We start from the raw sequence: 25,758 nt of genomic DNA, 5'->3' as shown, positions 1-25,758 counted from the left end.
TTGATGGATGAGAGGATGGAGAGATGGAGAACATAAGCTCTTCAACATCCACTGTGCTGAGAAGAGGTGGGGGGTGGGAGGCTGGTAACCAGTATTACATAACAGCCTTTGGGTCAGTGGGCTGGTTTCAACCATCAAAATGTTCTCATTCTGTCACTGTATGACGTGCAATGTGTTTGTTTGCACTTGTATATGACACCACATGCATCCCATAAATTTACTGTTATTCCATACCACGATTCTGGCATACCTCTATATGACATGTTGTGTTGTGCGCATCCCCGTCCTTGTAACCCGCTGCTTTGTGAAGGTTGCAACTGTAAGTGGAGCACTTGCGTAACAGTGGTTAAAATCACCATGGCAACAGCAGCCTTAGCCGGCAATGAAATAGTGTCATAGCTTTTGGGGCCACCAGAGTCACGGCGCAGTTCATCAAAATGTTAATACACTTTCTGTCTCGTGTTGCTTCATTCATCAGGATCTGCTCCAACATCCACGCGCAACCGTGTCAGTCATCACACGCGGTAAGGACATTCTGTACTGGTGCTCACTTTCATGAATGATGTGCAGACCAGTGACAGAATGAAGGAAGCATTTGTGCACTGCATATACCATGTATAAAAACAAAATCAACCGAGCAGATTTAGTTGATTTTGGCCTTGTATAGAGATGACAAAAGGAAATGGTCTGTGGCCTTTTTAATGTGCATTCACTGTTGGGGCACAGAGAGCAGGAGCTTCCCTCATGGAGACTGCTCCACTGCCTCGTATTTCTATAGAAACAGTTCCGACAGTGACATCTGCTTTCAAATCTGCGGGAAAAACATCAGTAAAAGGTTCATGCACCAGTGTGATGTGTAAGAAGATGTGATCTGACCGTCAGCAAGAGTAAATTGGCAACAATTACACAAGTTTTACTGGGATTGAAAAAAATAAATCAGCTAAATCATGCTTCCCCATATTCTCAATAAGTCGGTCAGAGCATGTGATCACCTTAGTCCTGTGATGAAACATGTGGTGTCTCCTAGGATGATGATGCTCCCGTTCGTAGAGAGCATGTGGTCTGATGAGTATGAAAATGATATGAATCCCGACTCAATTATAGATGCATGGAATATGTTGGACTGACACATAAAAAGGCCCAGACACACCAAGCCAACATAACAGAACGTCAGTGAGCGTAAAAAAAAAAAGACTTTAGTAAAGCTCAATGCATGGGGCTTAACAGTCTATGACTTCTTGCCAAACGTTGCTGCCAGTCTCTTCTTGAGTGTATGCTCCAATAATCCCTACCGTGGATAAATAAAGGATTATCTTATCTAGTTTCTTCTTACTTTTGTCACTTCTGTTTCTCTTCTTGTACATGAATTTTTTAGAGTAGTTTCTCTCACCTACATTCTCCACCTTTGACTCAATGTGCTCAGTCAACACACCAACCAAGTGGTCTGACAAGTGCCACTGCAGGCCGCAGACGCTCACTGACAGCCCAGCGCTGGCCATTGGCCGACCTGCGGTTTGGTGTCTCACTGTCCCTAGACAGCCCTCTCCAGACAGAGGACAGAATAACTTTGGGAAGGTGTTTAGTTGCTTCATTAGAGCTCCAGAGACTCAGTGCCAGGGCACACAGAAGCTGTGCTGGCAGTGCATGGTAGCCCAACACCTTACTGAATATGAAACCATAATTCCGTTACACAGCTTTGCAAAAGTCATCCTGCATCAACTGAAGCGTGAGGTCACCCTTGTGTGTTTACTATCAACTCAGGTTCTTATCTGTTCATGGATTGCTATTTCAGTAATCTAATAACTGTGAAGCACTTTCACTGATTACCCTGTGTTAAGCCAGCTAAGTCTTCCACTGGTATTCAGTGTTAGAGGACAGTTCAAACTGCTCCAGCTCCACTTTCCTCTCAGCTGATTGATGTTTGCAGGACTTGTCCTTGACTCTTACTCCAATAGAGATACACCACAAAAACATTGGCAAAGACACTAAGCATTCTATTTTTATTTCCGGGTTGTGATTAACTCGATATGCAAGTCCTTGAATCTATTTTTACTTTTCCCCTCTTTTGAATGGAATCCTGATTAACTGGAAATTATTCCTCATAAACTCATCCACGGCCTTTATCATGTGTTTACAGACACACAAATCCTCAAATCAGGAGGTTGTTTTGTAATTAATGAACACAACCAGCCTATGTGATCTGTGGGCTAACTGCCCGATGACTCTTACATGTGATCCCAAGCATCATATGTCTCATTGTGTCCCCTCACTACCATCTCAGAACAGCTCCATTGTCTGTCACAGAGTTGGGGAGGTGGGGGCTGTTGTGTTCAAACTTTTTCTGCAAGCGCAAATACCTCTACATTCCTGCTGTGATTCTCTTATTTCAGCATTCCCACAACCTATTTTGACAAGAGCAGGCTAACTGAACATGAAATTCTTGTTCATGCTGACATGAGGACAGTGCCAACAGTGCATGAATCAGGTTCAGCATGGCCAAGCCTTTTTTGACAGGTGTTAAACTGAGCTTACTCTATGGTGACAAGCTCTGCGCAGGCATTTACAGAAATGGGTCAGAAATGCAAAGAGGAAACAATGGAAGAAAGAAAGAACTTGTGGAATCTCTGCTCTTTCTCACTCAGGAAGATTATGCAGAGAAAAAAAAAGAGAAGTCTTGTGTGATTAAAATGGTGATGGTTGTGGGGATTAATCTGCTGACCTGCTTAAAAATCCATGTATGGTTTGATTAGAGTTCAACCACCAGTGAGGTATGCATGTGTGAGTACAGAGCACCTGCTCTTACAGACGCTGTGAAGTTGATTTTCAGGTTGGAAGAGTTTAGAAAGGAGTGATATATGCTCAAAAGGATTGTCTGATGAGAAGACAGCAGGAATCCTTGCTGGAGATGAATTCATGACACAGCTATGTGCGCTTGGTTACTGCAGCTTTCTATGCACGTTTGATTAGATGTAATATCTTACAACAGGTGGTCTAAAAAGACAGTTCCTGAGCTCAACGGCTGCTCATCATAGGATGAAAAGTCCTCTTCTTTTTCAATACACACCGTTACAGTGGGGTTGGAGACATGTAATACAGACGCTGTATAGGCAAAGTCAGAAAATCCAGTTATTACAGTTCTTCCTGAGGGGACCATGAATGTTTGTACATGTTTAATGCCAATCCATCCAGCATTAGTTGAAATATCTTAGTCTGGACCAGAATGACTTGGCCATCTGTCTATACATGGCCATAGCTTGGCAAGAAGTATTTTTGTTTCTGTTCCAAGAAGTTATTTCAATGTATTAATCCACCTAACATTGACGGTTTTTGTCTTGTCACACTTCACTGTGACTTGAATTCAAATCCTTCTCATACAGGGACAAAAGATAAAACAACCTTTTATGAAAAAAACAATAAAATAGATAAACCCAGAAACTGGGTTTAACAGCACACCATGGATGATTTATGAAATAATCAGAGTAAATATTACACCATGATGTAATAGAAACTAAAGCAGATTTATCACTGGAAGATGAAAATCATGCCATAACCTCATTCCTATCTAAATCATTCAATTCATCAAATCCTCACTCTCACTTCATCCTGCCTGCCTGCACATATGCGCTGGACGTTAAACCACCATCTGATGGGTTTCATTCACCATATTCAGTGAAAGTGACTGTTAGAACATCAAACATGGTAAACACAGTGCACAGAGGCTTGGATTGATTGTCCAGCCACAGAAAGAGCCAGAAAAATGGACTATGAACGCAAAATAGAGAAAGCAAAATCCAGCCAAGATGTAATTAGAGAGTTACATAACTGCGGCAGTGACGCTGTCTGCCAGGCACCGAGCCTCCAGTTGGCCTGAGGCTCCTGTTGTACCCTCGGCACGCCGGTCCATCCTGTCAAACTCATTTACACTGACCTCTTAATTACTGTAATGAACCATCACAGACTCAGATTAAGACCAAACTCACTCTTTATTAAAGCTCACCCATGAAGGTCAAATAAAGAAAGACTTTCTGTCCTCAGATTAGTCTCTGGGTGTTATTGTGACAACTACACTGCCAGGCCTCGATTGGATTAGCCTTGGATTACAGGAGTTTGGGCTTTCCGGAGAAAAATAGATAAATACTGTGAATACACAAAATCATTGTCAGAAGTGGTTGCCAAAAAAAGCCTGTCCACAGCCTGCCGTGGTTTCAGTGATAGACAGGTGCCAGACGTGGGGTTATGACAAGATGTCATGGAAAATAAATTCACATATTACTGCCAAAGCTTATAATTCATCTCTTCCAGCTATATTGGGATTCACTTTACCCTATGTCCGTTACGTGGCTATAACTCTATCCCCAGTGATCGGTTTACATAAGATCTTCACATACACAAATAGCATTTGTGTGTATGTGTATTTTTGCGTGTTCAATGTGTGAAGTCCCAGCTGGCAAACAGCTTAGGATGGACCTTGGGAACCCTGTTGGACAGGAATGTGTCATGATAATCTACTCAAAGATGGACATCTTTGGACATCTATGTACTGTATGTAGAAAATGTAAATCTGTTCAAACATACTGTAGATGTCTCACTGCCATGTTGCCTGAAAGCCCACCGATCCTAGTTGAACAAGGCTACGATCAGTGTGAAAGCTTCATGTATGTGTATGAATGAAGCACATGGATTTATAATTCCCATGCTGCTGACTTCCATAGTCTTTCGACTTGTATTCAAACTGCTTCTAGCTACTGTCATGCCATTTCATTTCATGCCCATCCATTTTCTGCCGATCATTAATGTAATTGCAGAAGCCCTTCACTGTTTGCATTCACCCATCTCTAAAAATAAGGAAGACACAGTCTGACTCATGTGGAGCGGACACAACTGAGCCGACCGGCCGCCGGCATCATCACTATGTAAGTGTTCCTGTTCAGATATCAGCCTCCCACACCTCAGGGACATATGTCTGTGTCACTACACAACGTCACTCCGTGGAGGCATATGTTGTACGCTTATGCGTAGGCAAAGATCAGTGTGCCGTGTGTTTTATTATGACAATGAAGTTGAAGGCATTCTGTTGGATTTAATGATGTGTGATGTGTTTTATAACATGCACCGTACAGTTTATGGTGAACCATAAATTTACATACTATATTTGTTTGCTTCCGCATCTTCTTTTCTAGAAACAGAGCACGTGATTAAACAGGGTGTGCTGTTGCTTTTCCAATGAGAAAGAATTCACTGACACACATTTAAATGCTGCTGATGAAAAGAAATTTTCACTTTGCATTCATTTATTAGGTTTCATGGTTGACAAAAGAAGAGACTAAAGATATTCCTTGTGATATCTGTAATGTTCTCTATCAAGGTGCTTTCTTTAGCCTAGTAATTATTAAGAAATCTGCTGAAGAGCTCTGGTAAATTACACTGAGCACAAACTAGTCATTCATCCAGTTTACCTATGCTGCCCAAACGAACCAAGTAATTTAAAGACTTTCATAAAGTGTGTGGTGGTAATTATTCATCTTAGTTTCTTTAATAGACTAAAAATAAGTCAGTTAACTGAAAAAGTAATGGTATATAACAATGACAGCCCCAAAATTATGAACAAAACATTATTAAATGATTTTAACAGAGGTTATGGTTAAACATCCTGTGTCCAGTTCTGCAAGACATTTAACATTCTCTCTCATGACATGTTGTCATCACTCTGCCTTTGTCTCTGATAAGCCATTTCACTAGACACAATGATCAACTGCTGGGATATGGACTGGGGCTCCTGATCACCTTCACAGAATAACACGGACACTATTACAGTATACTGTCTGTGACTTATTTACCTTGACACAATTAATTCTCTGTTGGTATGAAAAACGAAAAGGGGGAAATATCAGTTTTGATTCATGTGATCGATAAGGTTAAACATTGTTTACATGGCACCATTGTGCCTTCTTGGATCTTTTACAGTTAGTAAAAGGCCTAACGCAGAGTTAGATTTAATGGATTTAAAGTACTCCGGAGCACCAGAGCCAGAGGCACAGTATGATGTGTCCTCTTACTTTTATAGTCCTTATGCAAATTTAAAATGTAAATAGTACGGCCAGCTTCTTTTCCATGGTTTGGGGTTCCATGTGTTACATAATTGAAGGTTGCAGACAGACACAATGTTCTCCACAGGGATACACAGGTACACCTTTGCTGCAGGGGAAACATTATGAGAAAACTACATTAGCATTTGTTTTTCATTTATCTTTTTTTTCCCCTCTTGTCTGAAATATGATAAAAATTTGTTTGTGCATTGTCACAGGGTATTTATGTCGTCTGGAGCTGAGGGGCTGATTGCACTTTTTGTTGAGGCTGTTTTCTTTCTTGTACCATTAAAGCGGTGCTGATTGACAATTTCTTTCTGATTCACTAATTTTTCTCACAATAGATTATAGATTCACACAAACTAGTCAAAGTTTAACACTTCAAAGTCAAACATCAGTTTCTTCACAACTGATGGAAGAATATAAGCTAATGCTGAAAGCTGGACGGTGTGTTTGTGCTATTTGCTCGTCTTCACCTCTGTGTTAGCTCACAGCTCTAGGGTCATTATGTAACAACATGAACAAATATCTCTTTATCTGGGGGCAGATGACTCCCAATTGTTCCCCACTGTATGTATGTGTGTATGTGTGTCTGTCTGTTTCTCTGTATGTGTGTTTTCTGACAAAAAAAACAATAACGTGATAGATGACAGTAGATTTACAGAGTTTCAGCTGTTCAAATATACAGATGGCTGAAAGCACCACTTGTCACTATGCTTGTTTCAGAATTATGGATCGGTGGCTAAATGTGCCACCAACACTGTGTCATCATCTGACACTGCAGGCCAAGAATTTAACAAGTATAACAAAGAGATGAAAACTTCTCAGTACACACAAACATCCCCTTGACATAATGCATTCCCTACCAAAACAGTACTCTCCTGAGCAGCTCTTTATTGTGGAGTGAGAATTATAACACAAGTGCCCTCTGCTGATTGACCTTATATAGAAAAGGGAAAATAAATGTAGTCAGATGGAAACTGAATCTCTGACGCTCTTTGACAACAAGGCAGCACATCCTGTTTCCACATGTGACATCAGACAGCGTTGCTTTGTTGAGTGGTTTTCTTGTATGTGTATTGAGAGCTTTTAGTGAAAGCAAACGTTTTGAATTCAGCGTATTATTAACAAAATGCACCCAACTGTAAAAGTACATGAAGGGCAATGGCCTCACTGTTATTGGATCATTAGTGTAATTGCATTAACTTGTAGTTTTAGTTGATGGAAGTGGAGCTAATCCTTAATTCTTTACATTTGGGTTCCTGGAAAAGAGTATACAAGTACAAATAAACATAGGCCTGTAAAATAAACTCACATCTCTGCTGTAACATGCTAACAGATCATGCTAATTGGTCAACACAACACGCAAACAGTATATGCAGACAATCAGTGAACGGTGTCAGTGTGATTGTGTATAGCTCCATTTTTACATGAAATTGTCATGTCTTTTTGCACCAGCCTTTGAAGAGAGCTTAGATAGAGCTGTTCTGCTCTGAAGCAACACTGAGCTCTAGTGGTGAGCAGTTACACTGAAAAACAAAAATCCAGTGTGTTATTTCTTAGTTACTGGATGTGATTAAAAAGAATTACCATAAAGGGTAAGTAAATGAGAAGACAGGTTTGTTTGCGATATCCAAACAACGCCTGCTGCTTGGATCACAATGAGACCTAGCAGCTGTGCTTTGCTTGTTTTGCTTCATAATTTTGTTAACCTTGTCTTTTTTTATTGTCTAACACATATTTCATTAGAAATTAAATGTCTTCAGAAGTCTTAGTTATGCTAAGACTAGATTATGTCACAACAATTGTTAGTTAAAAAGACGAATGTTTTTTTTTTTTAAATCCTTGACTAATAGGTGTTTTTTTGGTTTGTTAGGATATTGTCTTCTTCGAGATACACGATTCAAGTTGAGTTTATTGTCACTTCCACAATGTGTTCATGAAAAACATACAGAGGTGTGAAATGCTGTTTCTCCCAGTCCCTCTGTTCCACATATATGCAGTCATGACACAGTCACCAAGTACTTCTGCTAACACTACAACTACCACCACACTTCTTTTAACTTCTATAACGACTCCTGTCACAATATATTACAACACCAAATACACTAAAGATCATATAGATGTAACACACAAGTGGAATCTACAGCAACATTTCTGTATAATGAATGTAAACTGATGTATACAACTGTATCTTTAAGCACAATGTACATATGTACATATACAACTACCCCCCCTCTAAGTTTACACTTGAGTCTTACAGTCTATATTTTATTCTATATTACAGTCTATATTTTTATTCTAAACCTATCTATCTATCTATCTATCTATCTATCTATCTATCTATCTATCTATCTATCACAAAAAATGTAGTATTGACAGCAGAGCCGGCCCAAGGCATAAGCGAACTAAGCACCTGCTTAGGGCCCCGCGGCCAGTAGGGGGCCCCAAAGAGCAATCAACAAAAAAATATTTGAATATTATATTTTAAATATTTTTTATTTTTTGCATGTATGAGTGATGCTTTCTGTATGATCAAAGATATATTATTGTAAAAAATGAAATAAAAAAAAATAAAAAATAAATTTAGTGTTGCTGCTGATGTAGGCCTAGTGATTCTTACTGCCGTTCTATGTCAAAGCTCCGCTATACCGGTAATGTGATCAGTCATTCATTGGTATTATTTGTATTGTTGCATTGGTATTATTTATGTTATTACCTAGGCCACCCCCTTAAATGTGTAAAGACATGTCAGGCGTAATAAGTTTATACTGTAGTAGGTGTGTGAATGATCAACAATCAATATTATTGGCAGAAATAGTGGGCCCCAAAATCAAATTTTGCTTAGGGCCCCATTGAGGCTTGGGCCGGCTCTGATTGACAGTATAAAGACAGTATTGACCTGATCGGAGACATTATATATAACGATGATGTTGGTCCACATTAAATGACAATAAAAACCATGTACTCGTTCTCTCTCGGGGGGGAGGAGGCAAACATGGAGGAGTGATGACTCTGGTCTGGGGCGCCCTCTGCCGGATGGGAGGACTCTGACATAAAGCGTTTAATTTATAAATATTATCGTAAAATTATTATGTGTTTTCTGAGCTGGCCCTGTTGTTTTTATCATCCTGGACGAAGTGTGTCCACAGCCAGGGGCTTGTGCGGCCTGTAGAGAGCGGCAGGTCTGATCCGTGTGTCCCGGAGAAGTGACGTGTGTTAGCGGCTTGTCTGGTGACGTGTCTCTACGGCTCTCTCTTTTCTCCGAGCGGCTGGATGGAGCCACACTGATTCCACTCAGCGCTCAAACTGGTACCAATAACACGGCTGGAGACGGACTAAGGACACCATGGGGAGTACGTGAGAGCACTGTCTTGTCTTCGCGTGTCGTGGGTGATGTAAAATACCCACTGTCGTTTTAATTACGAACAATAACGGGCACTTAGCGCTCGTCGGGAAGCTAATTAGCTAACCTTGGGCAGGTTAGGTGGCAAGTGAAGCTAGCTTACAACAAGAGCAAGTTTACTGTCAGATTGTGTTTCATCTGGTTTAATTAGCATTACACCGGACCGTACACCGTTACTGTTACTATCTTATGTGTGCGCCCTTTCAATAGGATGTTTCTGAACTTCCTGTTTTAAAACGATTGCGAACTCGATTTGTGATTGAATGCTAGTTAGCATCACGCTAATGTTGGCCGAATACATTAGTTATATAGGATGTGTTCTGCAACGATAACTCTGGGGTCTCCTCACTTTTATGACAGCACATTTAGATGTTTTTAGCATGCAAGATAGAGTAGTTGGGTAGCTGAAAAGAAGTGAGAAGTGTGAAGTGTGTGTGTGTGTGTGTGTGTGTGTGTGAAATCACTTGCTGTCAAAGTCAGCTTCAGTGATTGACAGAGCTGATCAGCAATAAGACACAACATTTAACATCTCGGCAGTAAAATGGTCTAAAAGTGACTACACGTTGATTTCTAGTTTCTGGCCTTAACCATGCTCAGATTTATGTTTCTATATCCACGTATTGCTGCTGGAGTTCACTGCTTGTTGCAGCATTAGCCATCCACCAGACTGCCATGTATAGCTTTGTTGGCAGCTGTTCAGCTGATGGTTAGTGATGACGTAGCATCTAAACTAACCTGGTTTAAGTGGATCAGAAACTCAAATATGAGTCATATACAAAGTAAATATGCCAATCTTAAGTTTTGTGTCAATGTACTGTGACTTTGGTTTTGTTTTAACATACTAATCTCTCCGTGCAGTTAAATTTTTGGAAGTCATCAAGCCATTCTGTGCAGTCCTGCCAGAAATCCAGAAACCAGAAAGAAAGGTTTGTCCTTTAAGCATAAAGTTGTTTTATGAATGCACTGTGCATGTGTGAGTAAAACTAAATGTAATCTAATCTGCTCCCACTTTTTTTTCTTAAAACCTTGCAGATTCAGTTTAGGGAAAAAGTACTATGGACTGCCATCACACTCTTCATCTTTCTTGTGTGCTGCCAGGTTGGTATCTATTGATGACAGTCTCCTGATGATAACCAGCTTGCTTTTAATGCTCTTAGCGACAGTTCTTTGTCTAACAGTGTTTTTATATCGTATTTTTTTCTTCTTCATTCAGATTCCACTTTTTGGCATCATGTCATCAGATTCAGCAGATCCCTTCTACTGGATGAGAGTAATCCTGGCTTCCAACAGAGGTGCTTATATTTCTTAGCTTGGTTCTCACAGAGCTCTTTTAAGTCCTCTGCAGCTCCACTGAGGAGAAATAATCAAATTCCACTGTTCGTTATCAGGAGCGATGCAATCTCATTATCGCATGTCAAAGGTCAAAAGTTACAGGCTCTTTTGCACTGGTTTGGATAGTGTTGCTACTGGTGTAGTTAATGATGCAGACTTTGTCATTGATGTTGCCTACTTTCTTCTCCAGGTACTCTGATGGAGCTAGGTATCTCACCCATCGTCACATCAGGCCTCATCATGCAGCTGCTGGCTGGTGCCAAGATCATTGAGGTTGGAGACACTCCAAAAGACAGAGCCCTCTTTAATGGAGCTCAGAAATGTAGGTATTATTACGCTCCATGTGTGCTATTTTTAGAACATGTCACACATCTTGGCTTGAAGTCAAAGTCTTTGTAACTTTGAAGTTTGCATGATCATATTCCTGTTCATTTTTCCGTAAAGCCACTTTTGACGCAGCACTATTTGTAAGATTGCCAATTTCAAATTTTTATTATTCTCTCTTTACTTTTGCAGTGTTTGGAATGATCATCACAATCGGACAGGCCATTGTGTATGTTATGACTGGCATGTATGGAGACCCCTCCGAGATGGGTGCTGGAATATGCTTGCTCATCATCATCCAGGTTAATATAAATACCACTGCTGCTCCCGGCCTAAGATATAAATAATACAACTTTGATCAAGCTCTTCATCTGATGAATACCCTGTACCTATAACACCAACATTTGTCAGCCAACATTTCTGTTGGTTTGGTAAAGACTGATGATGAACAATATGCCTTTTTTTTTTATTAGTAAAACTAGATGGTGACAAGCTGCAACAGACTACACTAGAAGATTATTGTTTTATGTGTTCTGCAGCTAATTGTCTACCTGTCCTGTCTCGGTACAAACCTCCACTCTGTGTCTTTAGCTCTTTGTTGCAGGCCTCATAGTCTTGCTTCTGGACGAGCTGCTCCAGAAGGGCTATGGTCTGGGGTCTGGTATTTCTCTCTTCATTGCTACCAATATCTGTGAGACCATCGTCTGGAAGGCCTTCAGCCCCACCACTGTCAACACTGGCAGAGGTATAGGCACACATTTTGAAGCTTAGTGATGACAAGGGAGATGCATCTCTTCATCTGTATTACAAAGACTGACCCAGTGAGTGCTGTGTTTTCCAGGTACTGAGTTTGAGGGAGCTATCATTGCTCTCTTCCATCTGCTGGCCACCCGCACTGACAAGGTGCGCGCCCTGAGAGAGGCCTTCTACAGGCAAAACCTGCCCAACCTCATGAACCTCATCGCCACCGTCTTCGTGTTCGCAGTGGTCATATACTTCCAGGTTAGTTGACAACATAGTAAATATAGTCATGCCCTAACCTGCTTTTACTGCACTGAAAGGAACATGGATTGTTATTAAATGATTGTTTCTTCACCAGGGCTTCAGAGTGGACCTGCCCATCAAGTCAGCCCGCTACCGTGGTCAATACAACACCTACCCTATCAAACTCTTCTATACCTCCAACATCCCCATCATCCTGCAGTCTGCCCTGGTCTCCAATCTCTATGTAATTTCTCAGATGCTCTCAACACGTTTCAGTGGCAACTTCCTTGTCAACCTCCTGGGAACCTGGTCTGTAAGTACAAAATAAGTTTGAGTTGTCTCTAACACATCCAGTTTCCAGTCTCTATGTTGCAGGAGACTATAACAAGGAACATAACTGGTACTATTGCTATGGTAACAAAAAAATTATGAAGATTAGGAGTCTTTGCACATGTTTTTTACGTGCGACTATATGGCTATATAACAACCGGCTCCACTCCAGTCAAGTTGGCAGTAGAAATGCATAAGAAAAAATGATAATATCATATAAAGCAGTGACACTTCAACAGTATTAAGCATGGAGGAGATTCAAGTCATGCTTCTGTTGATTGAGATATCCTGCTTTGCAAATGTGGTCATCCAGCGCTGAAAGAAATAGATTTTGTATACTGTTTTTTGAGATTGTCTGTGAGAATAAATGCTACAAGTACTTGCCCAGTCAGAAATTTTCAGGGTTGCAACCCTCACTCCCATAATTCCTGAACTATTCTTAATGCAGGGACTCTGCGAGGTGTAAAATAATTATACTCCTCAGAACTTAACTTAGACCCTGGTCCCTGCAGCACGTTACTGAGTGCCTCTAGTACCCAGGGAAAGAGTACCTGACTCACCTCTGCTCTAGTACCACACTGGCATGCTAATTTGTAAGAGTTTGAACTGATAAAACCTTTGTGTTCAGGACACTTCAAGTGGAGGACATGCTCGCGCCTACCCAGTGGGAGGTCTCTGCTACTACCTTTCCCCTCCAGAGTCGTTCGGTTCTGTACTAGACGACCCGGTTCACGCTGCTATCTACATTGTTTTCATGCTGGGTTCCTGTGCCTTCTTCTCAAAGACCTGGATTGAGGTCTCGGGATCCTCTGCCAAAGATGTAAGTGTGTGCCATCCCTTAGGACATGCCTTTTGTCAGAGTCCCATTTAAAAAATATTCACTAATGTCATTTTGTGACTCTTAGGTGGCAAAGCAGCTGAAAGAGCAGCAGATGGTAATGAGAGGACACAGAGAAACCTCCATGGTGCATGAACTTAACAGGTACAAATCAAACTTGGAAATGCAATCTCAGGTTTTGTAGCTGCAGCACTTCTGTTTTCTTCAACATTTATGTTTTTAAAATCGTATCTTCAGGTACATCCCCACAGCTGCTGCATTTGGTGGGCTCTGTATAGGAGGGCTGTCTGTCATGGCTGACTTCCTGGGTGCCATCGGCTCAGGTACAGGAATCCTCTTGGCTGTGACCATCATCTACCAATACTTTGAGATCTTCGTGAAGGAGCAGAGTGAAGTTGGCAGCATGGGAGCACTGCTCTTCTAGAAAATATCATCGGACGCACATCAGACACAAAGAATCCACCCCCATATTTTTTTATTTTGCATTTTTTTGCAATTTGTACAATCAGTGTGTTTTGCAGCTGGGATTGGTAATTTTACTCCATCGCATTTGTTATCCAATATACTGCTCTTGAGTATCAATGTTGAGTAAACAGCTTTAGTTACTCCCAGGGTTGAGCACAGTATTGTTTTTCTTTGGTCCTTTTATTCCAGTAGCAATTACCCATCTCGCTGCAGGCTGCCTAAATCCCCACTGACTGTCTTATCAGCTGAAGAATGCCTAAAAGCACAAAAGTGTGAGGTGCCGTCTTTAACTTACCTCAGGCATTGTTCGTTGTTTCATGTTCAAGAAACACTAAGACAGCAACAGCATGTTGATGCATATTTAAAGCTGGAAGCACTGTGTCTGGACATTTCGGGGGAGTTGAAAGAAAGCCATGTCGTGTTTATCACCTTGCCATCATGCTTGAGGTTTCTAGGGGCCTATAGTAGGGTGTGAAAGGTTTCTGATAATTGCAGACAAACTGTTTTTCCATTTACCTTTATTTTGATTTTAAATCACTGACTAAGTTTATTTTCACTCTGGTCTTGTAGGGCACAGTGTTTGTCCTCTGTCTCTGGGTCCTCAAAGGAAAAGTGTTTGTCTGTGTCGTCGTACTCTTTTATTCCCAGGCTGAATCGCTGCACAAAACTGCCGAGATGGTCGGGATGAGGGTGGGTTTGATAGGGATGAAAAAGGGGGTTTCATTTTCGTTTTTACTTTATGTAACAAACATAATTGTGTTATTAAAAAAAGGATTTGTTTTCCAACTCATTTTGAAATTGTGTTTTTTTTTTTTTTTGGGAAATTCCTATCTGTTTTAAAAAGATACTATATGTGGGGTAGATAATGGAAGCAAGCATTCAAATTACCTTTAGCACAGGTTGTTCATGGATTTGACACGGAGAAATAACTGAAATAATATAGTCGATACAAATGTTATTTTCTTACAAGAGCTGCTTTTGTATCAAGTTTATTTTGTAGTTGTGATTTCAAATTCAGTCACACTTATATCAATTTCTAATTTTCTAATTTTCCACTGTATGCGAGACCAGTTCTAATTTGTGCTTTCAGGCAGTGGGTCTATTCAGTGAGAGCTGCTCCTTATTAGGCTCCCTAGAACCTTACCATTAGAGGGCAACAGACTCATAGCATTGAAGTTATATTCAGTACCTACTGCTTCTCAGTTTTTTTTCTAGCAAGCCAAAGAAAGTGCACAGCCTCTACTCATAGTTTATATCAGCCTTTAACAATATTAAGGGAAGCAGTTACTTAAGTTATTGCTAGTTTCTAAAGGGGGTCCAATGTAAATTGAAAAATTGTATAGAATAAATTAAGGTCAGCTTATTTTTTTACTCCATATATCTAATTTTCAGTCTATATTATCCCCTTGGTCATCCAAGTCCCACTGCTGTTTCTCCAATAATGAATAAACTTAGACTTAGATAAACTTTATTCATCCACAAGGGAAATTGCTTGGTCACAGTAGCTTAGTTGTACATAAAAAAAAAAAAAAAACACTCTTAAGAACCACAGATAAAAGAAAGATTAAATAAAATAAAAATAAGTAAAATAAAAATCTAGTAAAACAAAATAAAAATAGTATTAGCAAAAATGTACAAATTAGCAAAAGTTTAGTGTATTGTGAAGGACTTCAACACATTGAGCCTCAAAACGTCATATAAAATAATGGATAACCAGAGGGAAACTTAATGAGATAAATTAAAGTGTAAATGTAAGTTTGTGTTGATATATAATAATATAAATGTGTGAGTATTATTCATCATTCTACTGCTTAATTAAATACAAATAATAATAACAATAATAAAGGCTTGTGACACGTTCTTATGATAATTATTTTAATTTGTTTTATTTAAAGTAAAATTGTTTTATTCAATCAAAAAGAAGTGACGTCATTGTTGTGCGCCCGCATGTGGACAGGTCAGAGGGGTAACGGGGCTGTCTGACGCCGGCTAGCTTGTCAAATGAAATCCTTGCAGTTGTTGAATAATTTCTCCTATACTGGTCATCTGTTATAATAGAGGAGGACGGTCGACGAAAGAAAACACGAGCAGACATGTCGTCCTGTAAAGAAGAAGGTAATTCATTCCTTCTTTCATTCATTTTTTCCGTCTGTAGTTTGGCAATGTCATCGCGCGAGCCTTCATGCTAGGCTAACCTCCAGGAACAGCGACAAGTTACCGCAGCTTTCAGCGCGTTGGGTAAGAGGCTAGCCAAGCCTCTGGCAGTAGTAACGACAGGTTTACAGTAGACTCTGCTGTTTTTATGATTCAATATACTGCATCCTTCAATAATTTGACATGTGAGTTACAGATCAGGAGAGCTGTCAAACAGCTAGCGGTGATCCTGTTGGTGCTGTCAAGAGTATCAAAGCAAAACAGGCTAACTTCAGTTAAAGCACTACGGTGTTACCCAGGGGTCACTGTCAGCAGTTATCTGTTGCAAGATTAAAAGAACATAAACGGACTTTATAGACATCCCAAGACCGCGCTTCATTCATCTCTGTTTTTATTGTTTATTTGTTTTGGTTTTAGGTAAAGATCGCATCATCTTTGTGACCAAGGAAGACCACGAGGCACCCAGCAACGCTGAGCTGATTGCTGATGACCCCGACGATCCGTATGAGGAGCAAGGTTAGTCAGTTAGTTCTCGTGGACCTGGTTTCCACATATTTATTTAGTACTGTTACAAAATTCAAACACTTTTAACTAAGTGAAAACTGGCATAACTTGATTATCGTCCCCTCCAAGAGAAAAGATGAGCATGTGTTTCCATTTCACCAAAGAGTTTTTGCCGCTGATGACATTGTTTATGTAAGTCATGACTTGTAAACCTCCAGTTTGTCATCTGAAGACGACATGCATGTGAATGCCTCACACACCTTCAACTACACTGACAATCAGTCACCAACATTAGACCCTCCCTGTCCACCCCCTGTTTTAAATTGGTGGACTGCCCATTTAAACTCCCTTTGGTTAAAATTCCAAGTCCCTGTACCATTAACTGTGTGTTTGTGACAAGTATCACTCAAAGTTAAGGATGATTGATTAATCGATTTCAAGTAGTAATTGTGGTTTAGGAAGAATACACCACACAAACTGCAAAGCTAGAAACCTAGTTAGTTAGAAAAATATGCAGAAAACAAGTTCAAGGGTCTTTAACTCATACATTGCTATTGTCTGTTTTGTTTTGTTTTTTAGGCCTGATTCTGCCAAATGGAGACATAAACTGGAACTGTCCCTGTCTGGGGGGCATGGCGAGCGGACCGTGTGGCTCTCAGTTCAAGGAGGCCTTCTCGTGCTTCCACTACAGCAAGGAAGAGGTGAAGGGCTCTGAGTGCATCGACAACTTCCGTAACATGCAGGAGTGCATGCAGAGGTACCCCGAGCTCTATCCCCAGGAGGAAGACAAAGAAAGCTCCTCCCAAGCAGAGCCCAGCTCTACTTCTTCATCCGCTGAACCGTCTGACAATTCTGCCTTATCATCTGAGATTGACTCTTCTCCCGTCTCTTCAGTAGTCTCTTCTGACAGCACTTCACCTACAGACAACCAGACTGCCAGCTAAAGTCAATCCTCATCATTCACAGGCTCTAGTTGTTTTTGTACAAGCACTGCTCGGCATCGATGACTCTCACTGAGGAGCTGTGATTGGTCCCGTTCAAGTGTTCGGAGATGGCTCACTGACACAGCTCTGACACTTGTGGGAAATATTTACAGACCATCAGAGGAAGACTTGCAGAGAAACGTAGCGTATGTACAAAAATACAGGGTGCTCATTTTGCTGAGAACTCAAATATTATTGAATGATATGATTACTGATATTGGGCCAAGCTATTGTCTGCAGGGACGTTGGCTAAAAGACTCACTTTATATGCAACAGGAATTTAATTTGCTGCTTGTTCTCATGTTAGTCAGAAGTGTGTTAGCATTCTGAATGTGTGTTGGCCGGTTAATGTCAGCTGATCAGGACTAGCATCACTTAACACTGCTTTAAAACTAATCTTTAAGTTAAGGTGTAATCATCTTTTGGTTTAAGCAGAGTCAGCTTTTTACTTCAACCAAATCCTTCTACTTGCTTTCCATCACTTGAGACCAAACAAGACCAATGTAACTGGCAAGAGAGCAAGGCTGCTGATCATCTGTGCAGTTTATATGTTATAATGTTTCTAAGAGTGCTTGTGGACATCTTCAGAAACTTCAGGGTATGCGTCCATATCTGTCGCTGTACGGACAATGAAATTGTTAATTGGCCTGTTACATTTACCTCTGACTTCATCAATGTTTTTTTCTTGTCCCAACACTGTCTAGAGTCTTCACTTGTGGTTAACATCCAGTATCATCCAGGCCTTAAAAGACTTGGTGGTTTTCTCAAAAAGATTAAAATGATCGTCTAACTGTTTCAACTTCATTTTTCCTCTTTTCTAAAGCCAAAGATCAATATCCCTATGTTGTTGTGTGAACTTTGACATTTATTAGACATTTTATTTGATTTATGACAAAAGAGAGATGAGAGATTGGAGAAGAATAATACGGAGAGCCCCAACTGGTAATGAAGTGTGCACATTATGTCACAGCCAGCGCCCCATAAAAGTGATGTTTAGGAACCAAAACTACACTTTTCTGGTTCATATACAGTATGCACTAAATATTTAAATGACAAATCGTCTTTGTTAATATAAAAAAAGAGATAACATATTTATAGTATATTTGCGCAAATTGTACTCCATGAAAATCTTGGATTGCAGTGATTTTCAGTCTTTTTTCTGAATTGTCCACTGACTCTTGATGATCTTGTGAAGTCTTCTGGTGTGTGTCCTCTGTTTCTGGATAATATGGATCACAGGCATCCATTTCTCAGGCCCTCTGATATAAAAAGACCTAGTCGAGGTGTCCATGGGACCACCACACTCTGCATGGTGACCAGCAAACGGCCAGTTCCAGGCTCCTCTGGTCCTGCAAGCAGGTAGTCCACACCTGGTTAAAAAAAAAAAAGAAGTAAGCTTCTATAAATTGATTGAATCTAATAATAATCATTTTTGTGTCAGTTGTTGATTTGTGTTTCAATACAATGTTATGAGCCCCTTTTCCCTGTAATCTATGGAAAGTTCTTACCTGGGTTTAGTATGGGACAGGTGCAGCCACGGCTTGTCCAGGACAGAGGATAGATGCTAATTGTCCCCAAGGACAGCACTACCTGGCTTGACTGAAGGATCTTGCGAACCTTGACCTGCACTTCTGCATGGCTACCTTTGTCATGAGCGGACAGCACACTCGCCTTGATCACTGTCACGGGCCACAAAGAAAGAAGACTGAGAAAACGTTTCTAAGCGTCAACCAGGCTGCAAATAACGACTTTTTATTTATTTATTTTTAATTATCAGTTTTTAAACAAGGGAAAGGTGTGCATTTTATTTCTTACCATAATCATGTTTGGCCTTACAGAGATCAGACATACTTCTCAGCTTTTTGTCTTTACACCTGCACTTCCCTGTGTAGAGAGACAGTTATTCCTCCTTTTATCTCGATTCTTCACGATTCAACAGTTTTAAACCTCACAATGCAGATAAAGTCACCTGTGTAATGTAGAGCGGAGACTGCAAGCTCCTTTGACCACTGGACGTCGTCCTCAGTTGAGAACATAAGATCCATATCAGGGATTTTTCCACCAATGGGAACATTTAACACTTGATTATTTGTGTAGCTGTAAAGGAAGAGCATCATATGACATACAGGTTCATTATTATCAACTACCCGTATTCAGTTAAATTGATGCCTGTCCACGATACCTGTCCAGACACTGCCCGGTGGTTGGATCGCAGCTGTGTGGGCAGGCACAGGATTTGCAGCCCTCCTCTCCGAAGCCCCAGTAGCCGGGCATGCAGTGGCTGCAGCTTGTTCCCCCTACACCAGATTTACAGTGGCACTGGCCGCTCCTAGGATGACACCAGGGTCCTTCCTCTCCAGGTGGAGGAGGCAGAGAGCCCCGAGGATCACACCAACAGCCTGAGAACGTACAGGTTTGTATAAGTTTTAAGTTTGCTTTGTAAGTGTTGTTTTATGATGAGTTTACAAAAATGCCAGCAGGTGGAGCTACGGGGCGTGTGTAAGCTTCCCTTAGCTTGAGTTGTTTCCTTTAAGAGAACATCAATTGTGAAAATAGCTTTAATTTTCTATTCAGAACAGCTGAACACATATCAGGCAATGCAAAATTACAGTAAGTGAACCCTCTGTCTGTAGCTCTTACGTGTGCAGGCGTGGGGGGAGCTGAGCGGCTGGGATGGGTGGCGGTGGTAGCCGTGGCGACAGCGCTGGCACCTGCGCCCGACGGTGTTGTGCTGGCAGTCCTCACAAACACCCCCGCTGGTCCCGCCGGAGGAAAGCCATGCCCGCTGAGAGAAGTGACACCTATCTGCGTGGCCGTGGCACTCGCACTCTGGATGAGATGTTACAGCAAGGAGACAAAGAGTGGATATCAGGTGGTGAGGAGAAGGAAAGGGATCAAGGAACAAGGGTTAGAATATGCAAGTCTCTGTGTTTAGTTTGTAATGGGTCTACTATTGTGTGTATAATCTAGCTATATAGAGCACAATTTAAAGATCAACACCTCCACAAACTCGGGGTCAACTGACCAAAGGTGACCTGAACAACTATCTTAAGATAATGACTTTAATGGGGTTCCTTTGGTAGGCTCAGTTGCTTTACTCCTACTTATAGGATCTGATTTATGTGGTGCTGAGTACTGCATCTTGATAAAACATTAAAGTATTGCATAACAAAAGAGCCCGTGCAAGCACATGATAACGAAAAAAGTCTCTTCTCTGTTTCCTGATCTGATGTCCATGCAATCCCGTTGGTGATCACTTACTCTGGCATGAGTTGGGCTCCCCACTGCTGCCGTTGGCAGGCCTCCAGGGACGATCATTGTAGAGTGGAGCACACTTCTCACAGTGATGTCCTGCTGTGTGGTGAGTACACAGACATCTTCCGAACACCTGGGAGACGCATCATCTACATTACTCCACATGACAGACAGAGATAACATGCATCCAAGCAGGTGACGGAAAGTGTAAATCAATTTATTTAATGGCCTTTACTGTAAGTACATTTTAAACTTGGACCAAACATGTATGGTCTATGTGTCTATGATAAAACACAGACCAGCGTAAAGAACTGACACACTTTCTCTCACCGTTATGTATATGCAAACATATGGGATGATCTACTCACCTCATTACTGTCCTGTATTTTGTCGTGACTGCTGTTGTATGGTACACAATACTCAGCATGGCCGTGGCACAAGCAGGTCCCTCTGGCCAGTAAAGTATAAATAGCATAAGGTGCTGAAGCTGGACTTTCTGGGGCGGTCAGAGATGCAGGACAGCGCTGAGCTTTTAGCAGTCTGATGCGGAGATTTGTGAGGGTCAGGCGGGCGAGGGCCTCTGGACTGTAGGGGTCCAGTGTTTTAGCAGCGCTGGGGTCCAGAGTACGTAGTATTATCTAGAAGGAGAAGCAGAGTGTTAAATAGAACTGAATCAAACATTCTTATAGTGCTTTATGCCTTCACTCACATTAACTTACCTCTCCACCACTGCATGGTGCAGCACTTGTATAGCGTGATGTACACACTGAGCCTGGCTGATCAAAGTCATCAGGCAAACCAAATTCCTTGCTGCAGTTGTGCGCAAAGACTTTGACAGCTTCCCAGGTCTTTCCAAAGTCAGCCGAACGTTCAATGGCCATGGCAGCAGGCCGGGGTGACTTGAACACCAAAACCACATGAGACAGACAGAACTGTGTTTCCAGATCCAACCGTATCTCATCCTGGTTCCCCTGCACGGTGGAACCTCCACCTGAAGCCCACCAGGTATTCGGGTGCATGAAAGGATCGTCAGTCATGTGAGCAGGCGGGTGAGTGTCCTCTGGGCAAGGCTGGGGGCATAGGTGGGGATGGACAGTGCTGTTCCCACAGCAGCTTGAGAGGGTGAGGAGGGTCCTGCCACTGGCCAGGTTTCCTATGGGTGGACTACATGCGTGGTCCGCACATCTAGAAACTGACAAAGAGGGTGAATGAGAATTAGTGGAATTCTTAGCAGCGGTGATTTATCAGAGCTCTGCTTTTACATCCTGTGACAGAAAGGCTTTCACAAAAGAACTAGGCTCTGCAGCACTGACATCAAGGACAAAACCAAAGTCCTTCTCTTTGTGCTTTCCATGAATATTTAATCTGCCAGACCATTGTCCCACAGCTTCTGCTGTCACAGAATCCTACCCTCTCTCCACTGCATTACAACTCTCAGGTTACATGGAAATGGAAAAACATGAGGTATCAAGTTTATGAGCTACATATGTGACTTTCACTTTTTAAAGAAAAACAGCAGTTGTAATTTCTCTGCAAAAGATGATAAGCCATCCATCACCTTTATAGACATGTAACGCACCATAACATTATGACTATAAGCACCGCTTGCCAACAGCGTGAAGAGCAGCGTTCTGGGACAACGACACGATTCGGAATAATAAAATAAACGCAGAAAGGTGATGCGCCTCACCTGCTCCGCTCCAAGCCACAAATAAAAGCAGCCAACTGACAGCCACCAGCATCCGATGCCGACTTGTCCCAAGCATATTAGACACAGTCATCCTGGTTTCTGCAGCGCTTACAACATTCACGGTGCGATGAACGCCTTCCCGCAGAGATGAGTTCTAACATCATGTGTAGCCTATTTTACAGAAAAACGCATTTCTCTGCCACTGACGCAATGCGCAAAGTGTCCAGATGAATCCAGGAGTGTATTTACGATGTCCTCACGAGGATAACGTCTACAGCTGAAGTTCAAATCATCCTCGGGCACAATTAGGGCGCCTCTTTGCGCTCCAGGTGAAGCAAGAATGCGGGTCGTTGGTATGTCTAAGTTTGTCATTTGAAAAATAATCTTTAAAAAACGACAAATTTTCCTCCTTTTTGCACATTTCCCCACTTTAACTTTGTATAAGCTTTCCCATTAACTCCCAGACCACCCGAGGGATTTGTGCGTTCAGCGCCTTACGCGTTTACGCACAGGAGAGGAGCATGCGCTGCTTTTATGGGTCCCCTCCGCCTACACACACACACACACACACACACATACACGCACTGCGCGGTTGCTGTACACCAGGAACATTGACACAAAACTACTCTTTTTGCCAGACTGCTCGCCGTTCATCCATGGTGACTCTTCCAAAGGTCGTGCGCACAGTCTTGTGACTGGCACGGGCTGGTCAGCACGTTAATGTGAACCAGCCGCACGGCGCATACCAGCTAAACCAGGTCCCTCCACGACCCAAGGCCACGTAATAGGCTAGGAAATTAGTTTATATGCGTCTGTCCTCCTGTTTTTCAGCTGTAGTAACTCCAGGTTACAAGCCCCTTTGAAGTCAAGCACGAAGAAACCTGAGCACAAGACAAAAATAGTCCTCAGAGCAGTTATTTGCAGCTTGATGGGCATTGTGGCACCAAAAGAATCTGGCAGCTTGGAGTTTCATGCAAATGAGTGGGACAAGAAAGGAGCCTTTCGCCTTTCTGTCTGCCTGCCTGGATAGATTACTGTGTCATTTCTCATTATAACCGTGGATAATAAACACATGGTCGGATACATGACAGTCCTACTTTTTAAATTATTTTCAACCACTGGAAACACACGGTCCCTTGCTGAGCTTGATGTATTTTCCCTCTGTGGTGCACACATTCTCTAAGTTGGAAGAATAAACACGTCTCTTCAGTTTTATGGCTTAACTTCAAATACAGGGGGCTCCGAAGATTGGAATAGACGCGCGGAATTGGATTGGTTTCCATAAATGTCTCCACTGCCATACAAATTGTTTACAGACCTGCCTCCTTGCTTTTCCAGAGAGTGGAGATTAAAACTAGAATTATAAAAGAACAACATGAACTAACGGTGATGATGATCTGTATCATGTGTACTGACAAAATACCATGTTGTTTTAGAAGCAGCTGGCAATTTACTCGTATTATTCAAACTTTATCAGTCTGAATTTGGCCTGTATTGCTACTTAAAGTTTTTCATTCCTTGTTCCACATTCTTTCACCTCCTATATGACTCCATCTCTGTCTGCTCTGCCCTTACTGTTCTGTCCCGTCATCTCTTCGTCCTCCTGCTTTCCACTCTTAACACCCTTAAGGTCTGGCAGGCCGACAGACAGTAATACCCAGAGGCTGGTCTTCATCTTCACACATCTTCACACATCTCACAGTTTCTCCTTTTGTCTCACGTCAGTAGTACAGTATATGCTAAGAATAACTTTATGGGAGATTCGGGTCATGCCTTTTATGAGGGATTGGCGGTTATCTGGTAACATTAGTGGCACACAGAAATAGGTTCTGTCTCTGATTTAGAGTCTGGCTCAATGGGACACTCCAAAATGAGATTCCCATCCTTTCACAGGTTGCACAGGAGGACCTGTGTTCATTGGTATGTCTAAAAGGGAGGGCTAATGCACAAAACATAAAGCAAATCATCTGTGTGGTCCAGCTGCATTTTCAGGTTCTGGAGGAAGTTTATATTTTTTGGTGTTTTCTGATTTCTAAAAAGGCCCTAAAATTGCAGGTTTCATTAAATGTAAGTGTTATGTAAACCTTTTTAAGAGCAGCAAGTGTGATTAGAAACGCCTGTAAATTACATTTGGTTGCTCATTTTAGCTTCACAATGAAAAACACATTTAATTGTGAGCAAACTAAACTGTAGTTAAATGTCACGGTCTTTGATATTGGAATGCACACCCATCCACATCTAAAGAAGTACTAGATTGAAATGTTAGCATATAAACGAGGATAAATAACACAATCTAAACTTCTGTTCCCAACAAGTGTTGCATTCTGAACGCTGAGACAAAAATGTCTCCGCCCCTTTTTTTTTTTTCATCCAGTATCTTTCAGCAAATACTTTCTCTCTATATAGGTCAAATACCATCCAGGAAAGGTCATGGGGATCTCCTACCTGCCCCATGACTGCCTCTCTAATTGCTCCTCTTTCTCCCATTTACAGAGCTTAATGGAGGCCAGGGGTTAGCGGGCCGGGGTCAGACAAACAGAGACATGCACTTCCCACCCTTACTGTTTGTCCGGGCTGCTCATACATGCGTGTGTCATACACCGTGTCACTCCTCACTTCTCCGTTTTCATGTCTTCTCCCGATCTTCGTCTTCTACATGTCAGCTCCCATGTTTCTCTGTGGATGAAGAGGATTAAGCCTCCTTATGTGACATTGCTGCATGTAGGCCTCAAAGGCCAACAGGATCAAACCCTGATTTGTTTCTCCAGTCTAATTTAAAAAGTCTCTGTTTTGTTATGGCCTTTTTGCCATGGAAATATTCAGTATGATCTCAGGTGACGTTATCCACTGGCCGCAAGAGCAAACAGTAAACGCTGTGGATAATATGGGGAACTTGAGTTAAGCACTGAGATCAGAGTTACTCGTCCATTTTTAAGCTTTTACGGGATGAACTACACAGAACTGATGCCTGATACTGAGATTCAAGAAATTCTGTTTTGTGCACTCCTTATGACGATACAAAAATGATTCCTTAAAGCTCTCACCTGAAAACTTAAGTTAGAAGTTAAAAGGTCAAGGGGATAGGTCAATAGCAAAGGTCTGTAGTTCAAGTCCAAAGAAGAAAGGTAAGGACTGTGCATCCTCAGGTTTATTTGAACTGGTCTGTTGTTTGAAGAGAAAGAACAAAAGGCAGTAATACCCAGAGGCTGGTAAATTAAAGTGAAGTGCTTTAATTTGTCATTATGTACAACGGAAATTACATGGTCGGATGGAGGGTTAGTCCTGCTGCCGTTTGTTGCGATGATTGTCATGTCACAGAGTTGTATTTACTAATCACACAGAAGTCTTCCAGGTAGTCTGCTAACTTGTGCATTTGCAAATTTGCTTTGAGTGTGTGTCTGTGCTTT

The 25,758-nt window shown here is 41.6% G+C and overlaps 3 protein-coding genes across 3 annotated transcripts; 2 read left to right on the top strand and 1 right to left on the bottom strand.

The window, feature by feature from the left end:
* Nucleotides 1-9,338: 9,338 nt before the first annotated feature.
* On the top strand, nt 9,339-14,549 carry LOC311486451 (protein transport protein Sec61 subunit alpha-like 1). Its single transcript, XM_084542310.1, has 12 exons — nt 9,339-9,442; nt 10,351-10,418; nt 10,525-10,590; nt 10,706-10,784; nt 11,015-11,146; nt 11,341-11,450; nt 11,740-11,893; nt 11,990-12,150; nt 12,248-12,445; nt 13,091-13,282; nt 13,368-13,444; nt 13,538-14,549. Exons 1-12 carry the CDS (start codon nt 9,436-9,438, stop codon nt 13,722-13,724), a joined length of 1,431 nt encoding a protein of 476 aa, XP_084398436.1. The 5' UTR covers nt 9,339-9,435; the 3' UTR covers nt 13,725-14,549.
* Nucleotides 14,550-15,715: 1,166 nt separating this feature from the next.
* chchd4a (coiled-coil-helix-coiled-coil-helix domain containing 4a) lies at nt 15,716-18,201 on the top strand. Its single transcript, XM_084542322.1, has 3 exons — nt 15,716-15,880; nt 16,337-16,435; nt 17,003-18,201. Exons 1-3 carry the CDS (start codon nt 15,859-15,861, stop codon nt 17,365-17,367), a joined length of 486 nt encoding a protein of 161 aa, XP_084398448.1. The 5' UTR covers nt 15,716-15,858; the 3' UTR covers nt 17,368-18,201.
* Nucleotides 18,202-18,333: 132 nt separating this feature from the next.
* Nucleotides 18,334-24,805, bottom strand: LOC311487521 (netrin-4; the record flags this gene model as incomplete). Its single annotated transcript, XM_084543822.1, has 11 exons — nt 18,334-18,776; nt 18,915-19,085; nt 19,222-19,290; nt 19,376-19,503; nt 19,589-19,805; nt 20,047-20,235; nt 20,668-20,794; nt 21,030-21,299; nt 21,381-21,853; nt 22,352-22,505; nt 24,797-24,805. The coding sequence occupies 11 exons, from the start codon at nt 24,803-24,805 to the stop codon at nt 18,640-18,642; spliced, it is 1,944 nt and encodes a 647-aa protein (XP_084399948.1). The 3' UTR covers nt 18,334-18,639.
* Nucleotides 24,806-25,758: the final 953 nt, after the last annotated feature.

Source organism: Chelon labrosus, assembly GCF_963514085.1.
Source record: "Chelon labrosus genome assembly, chromosome: 4".
Lineage (NCBI taxonomy): Eukaryota > Metazoa > Chordata > Actinopteri > Mugiliformes > Mugilidae > Chelon > Chelon labrosus.
The sequence above is the reverse complement of the archived record's forward strand: the minus strand, read 5'-3'. Positions and strand labels throughout refer to the sequence as shown.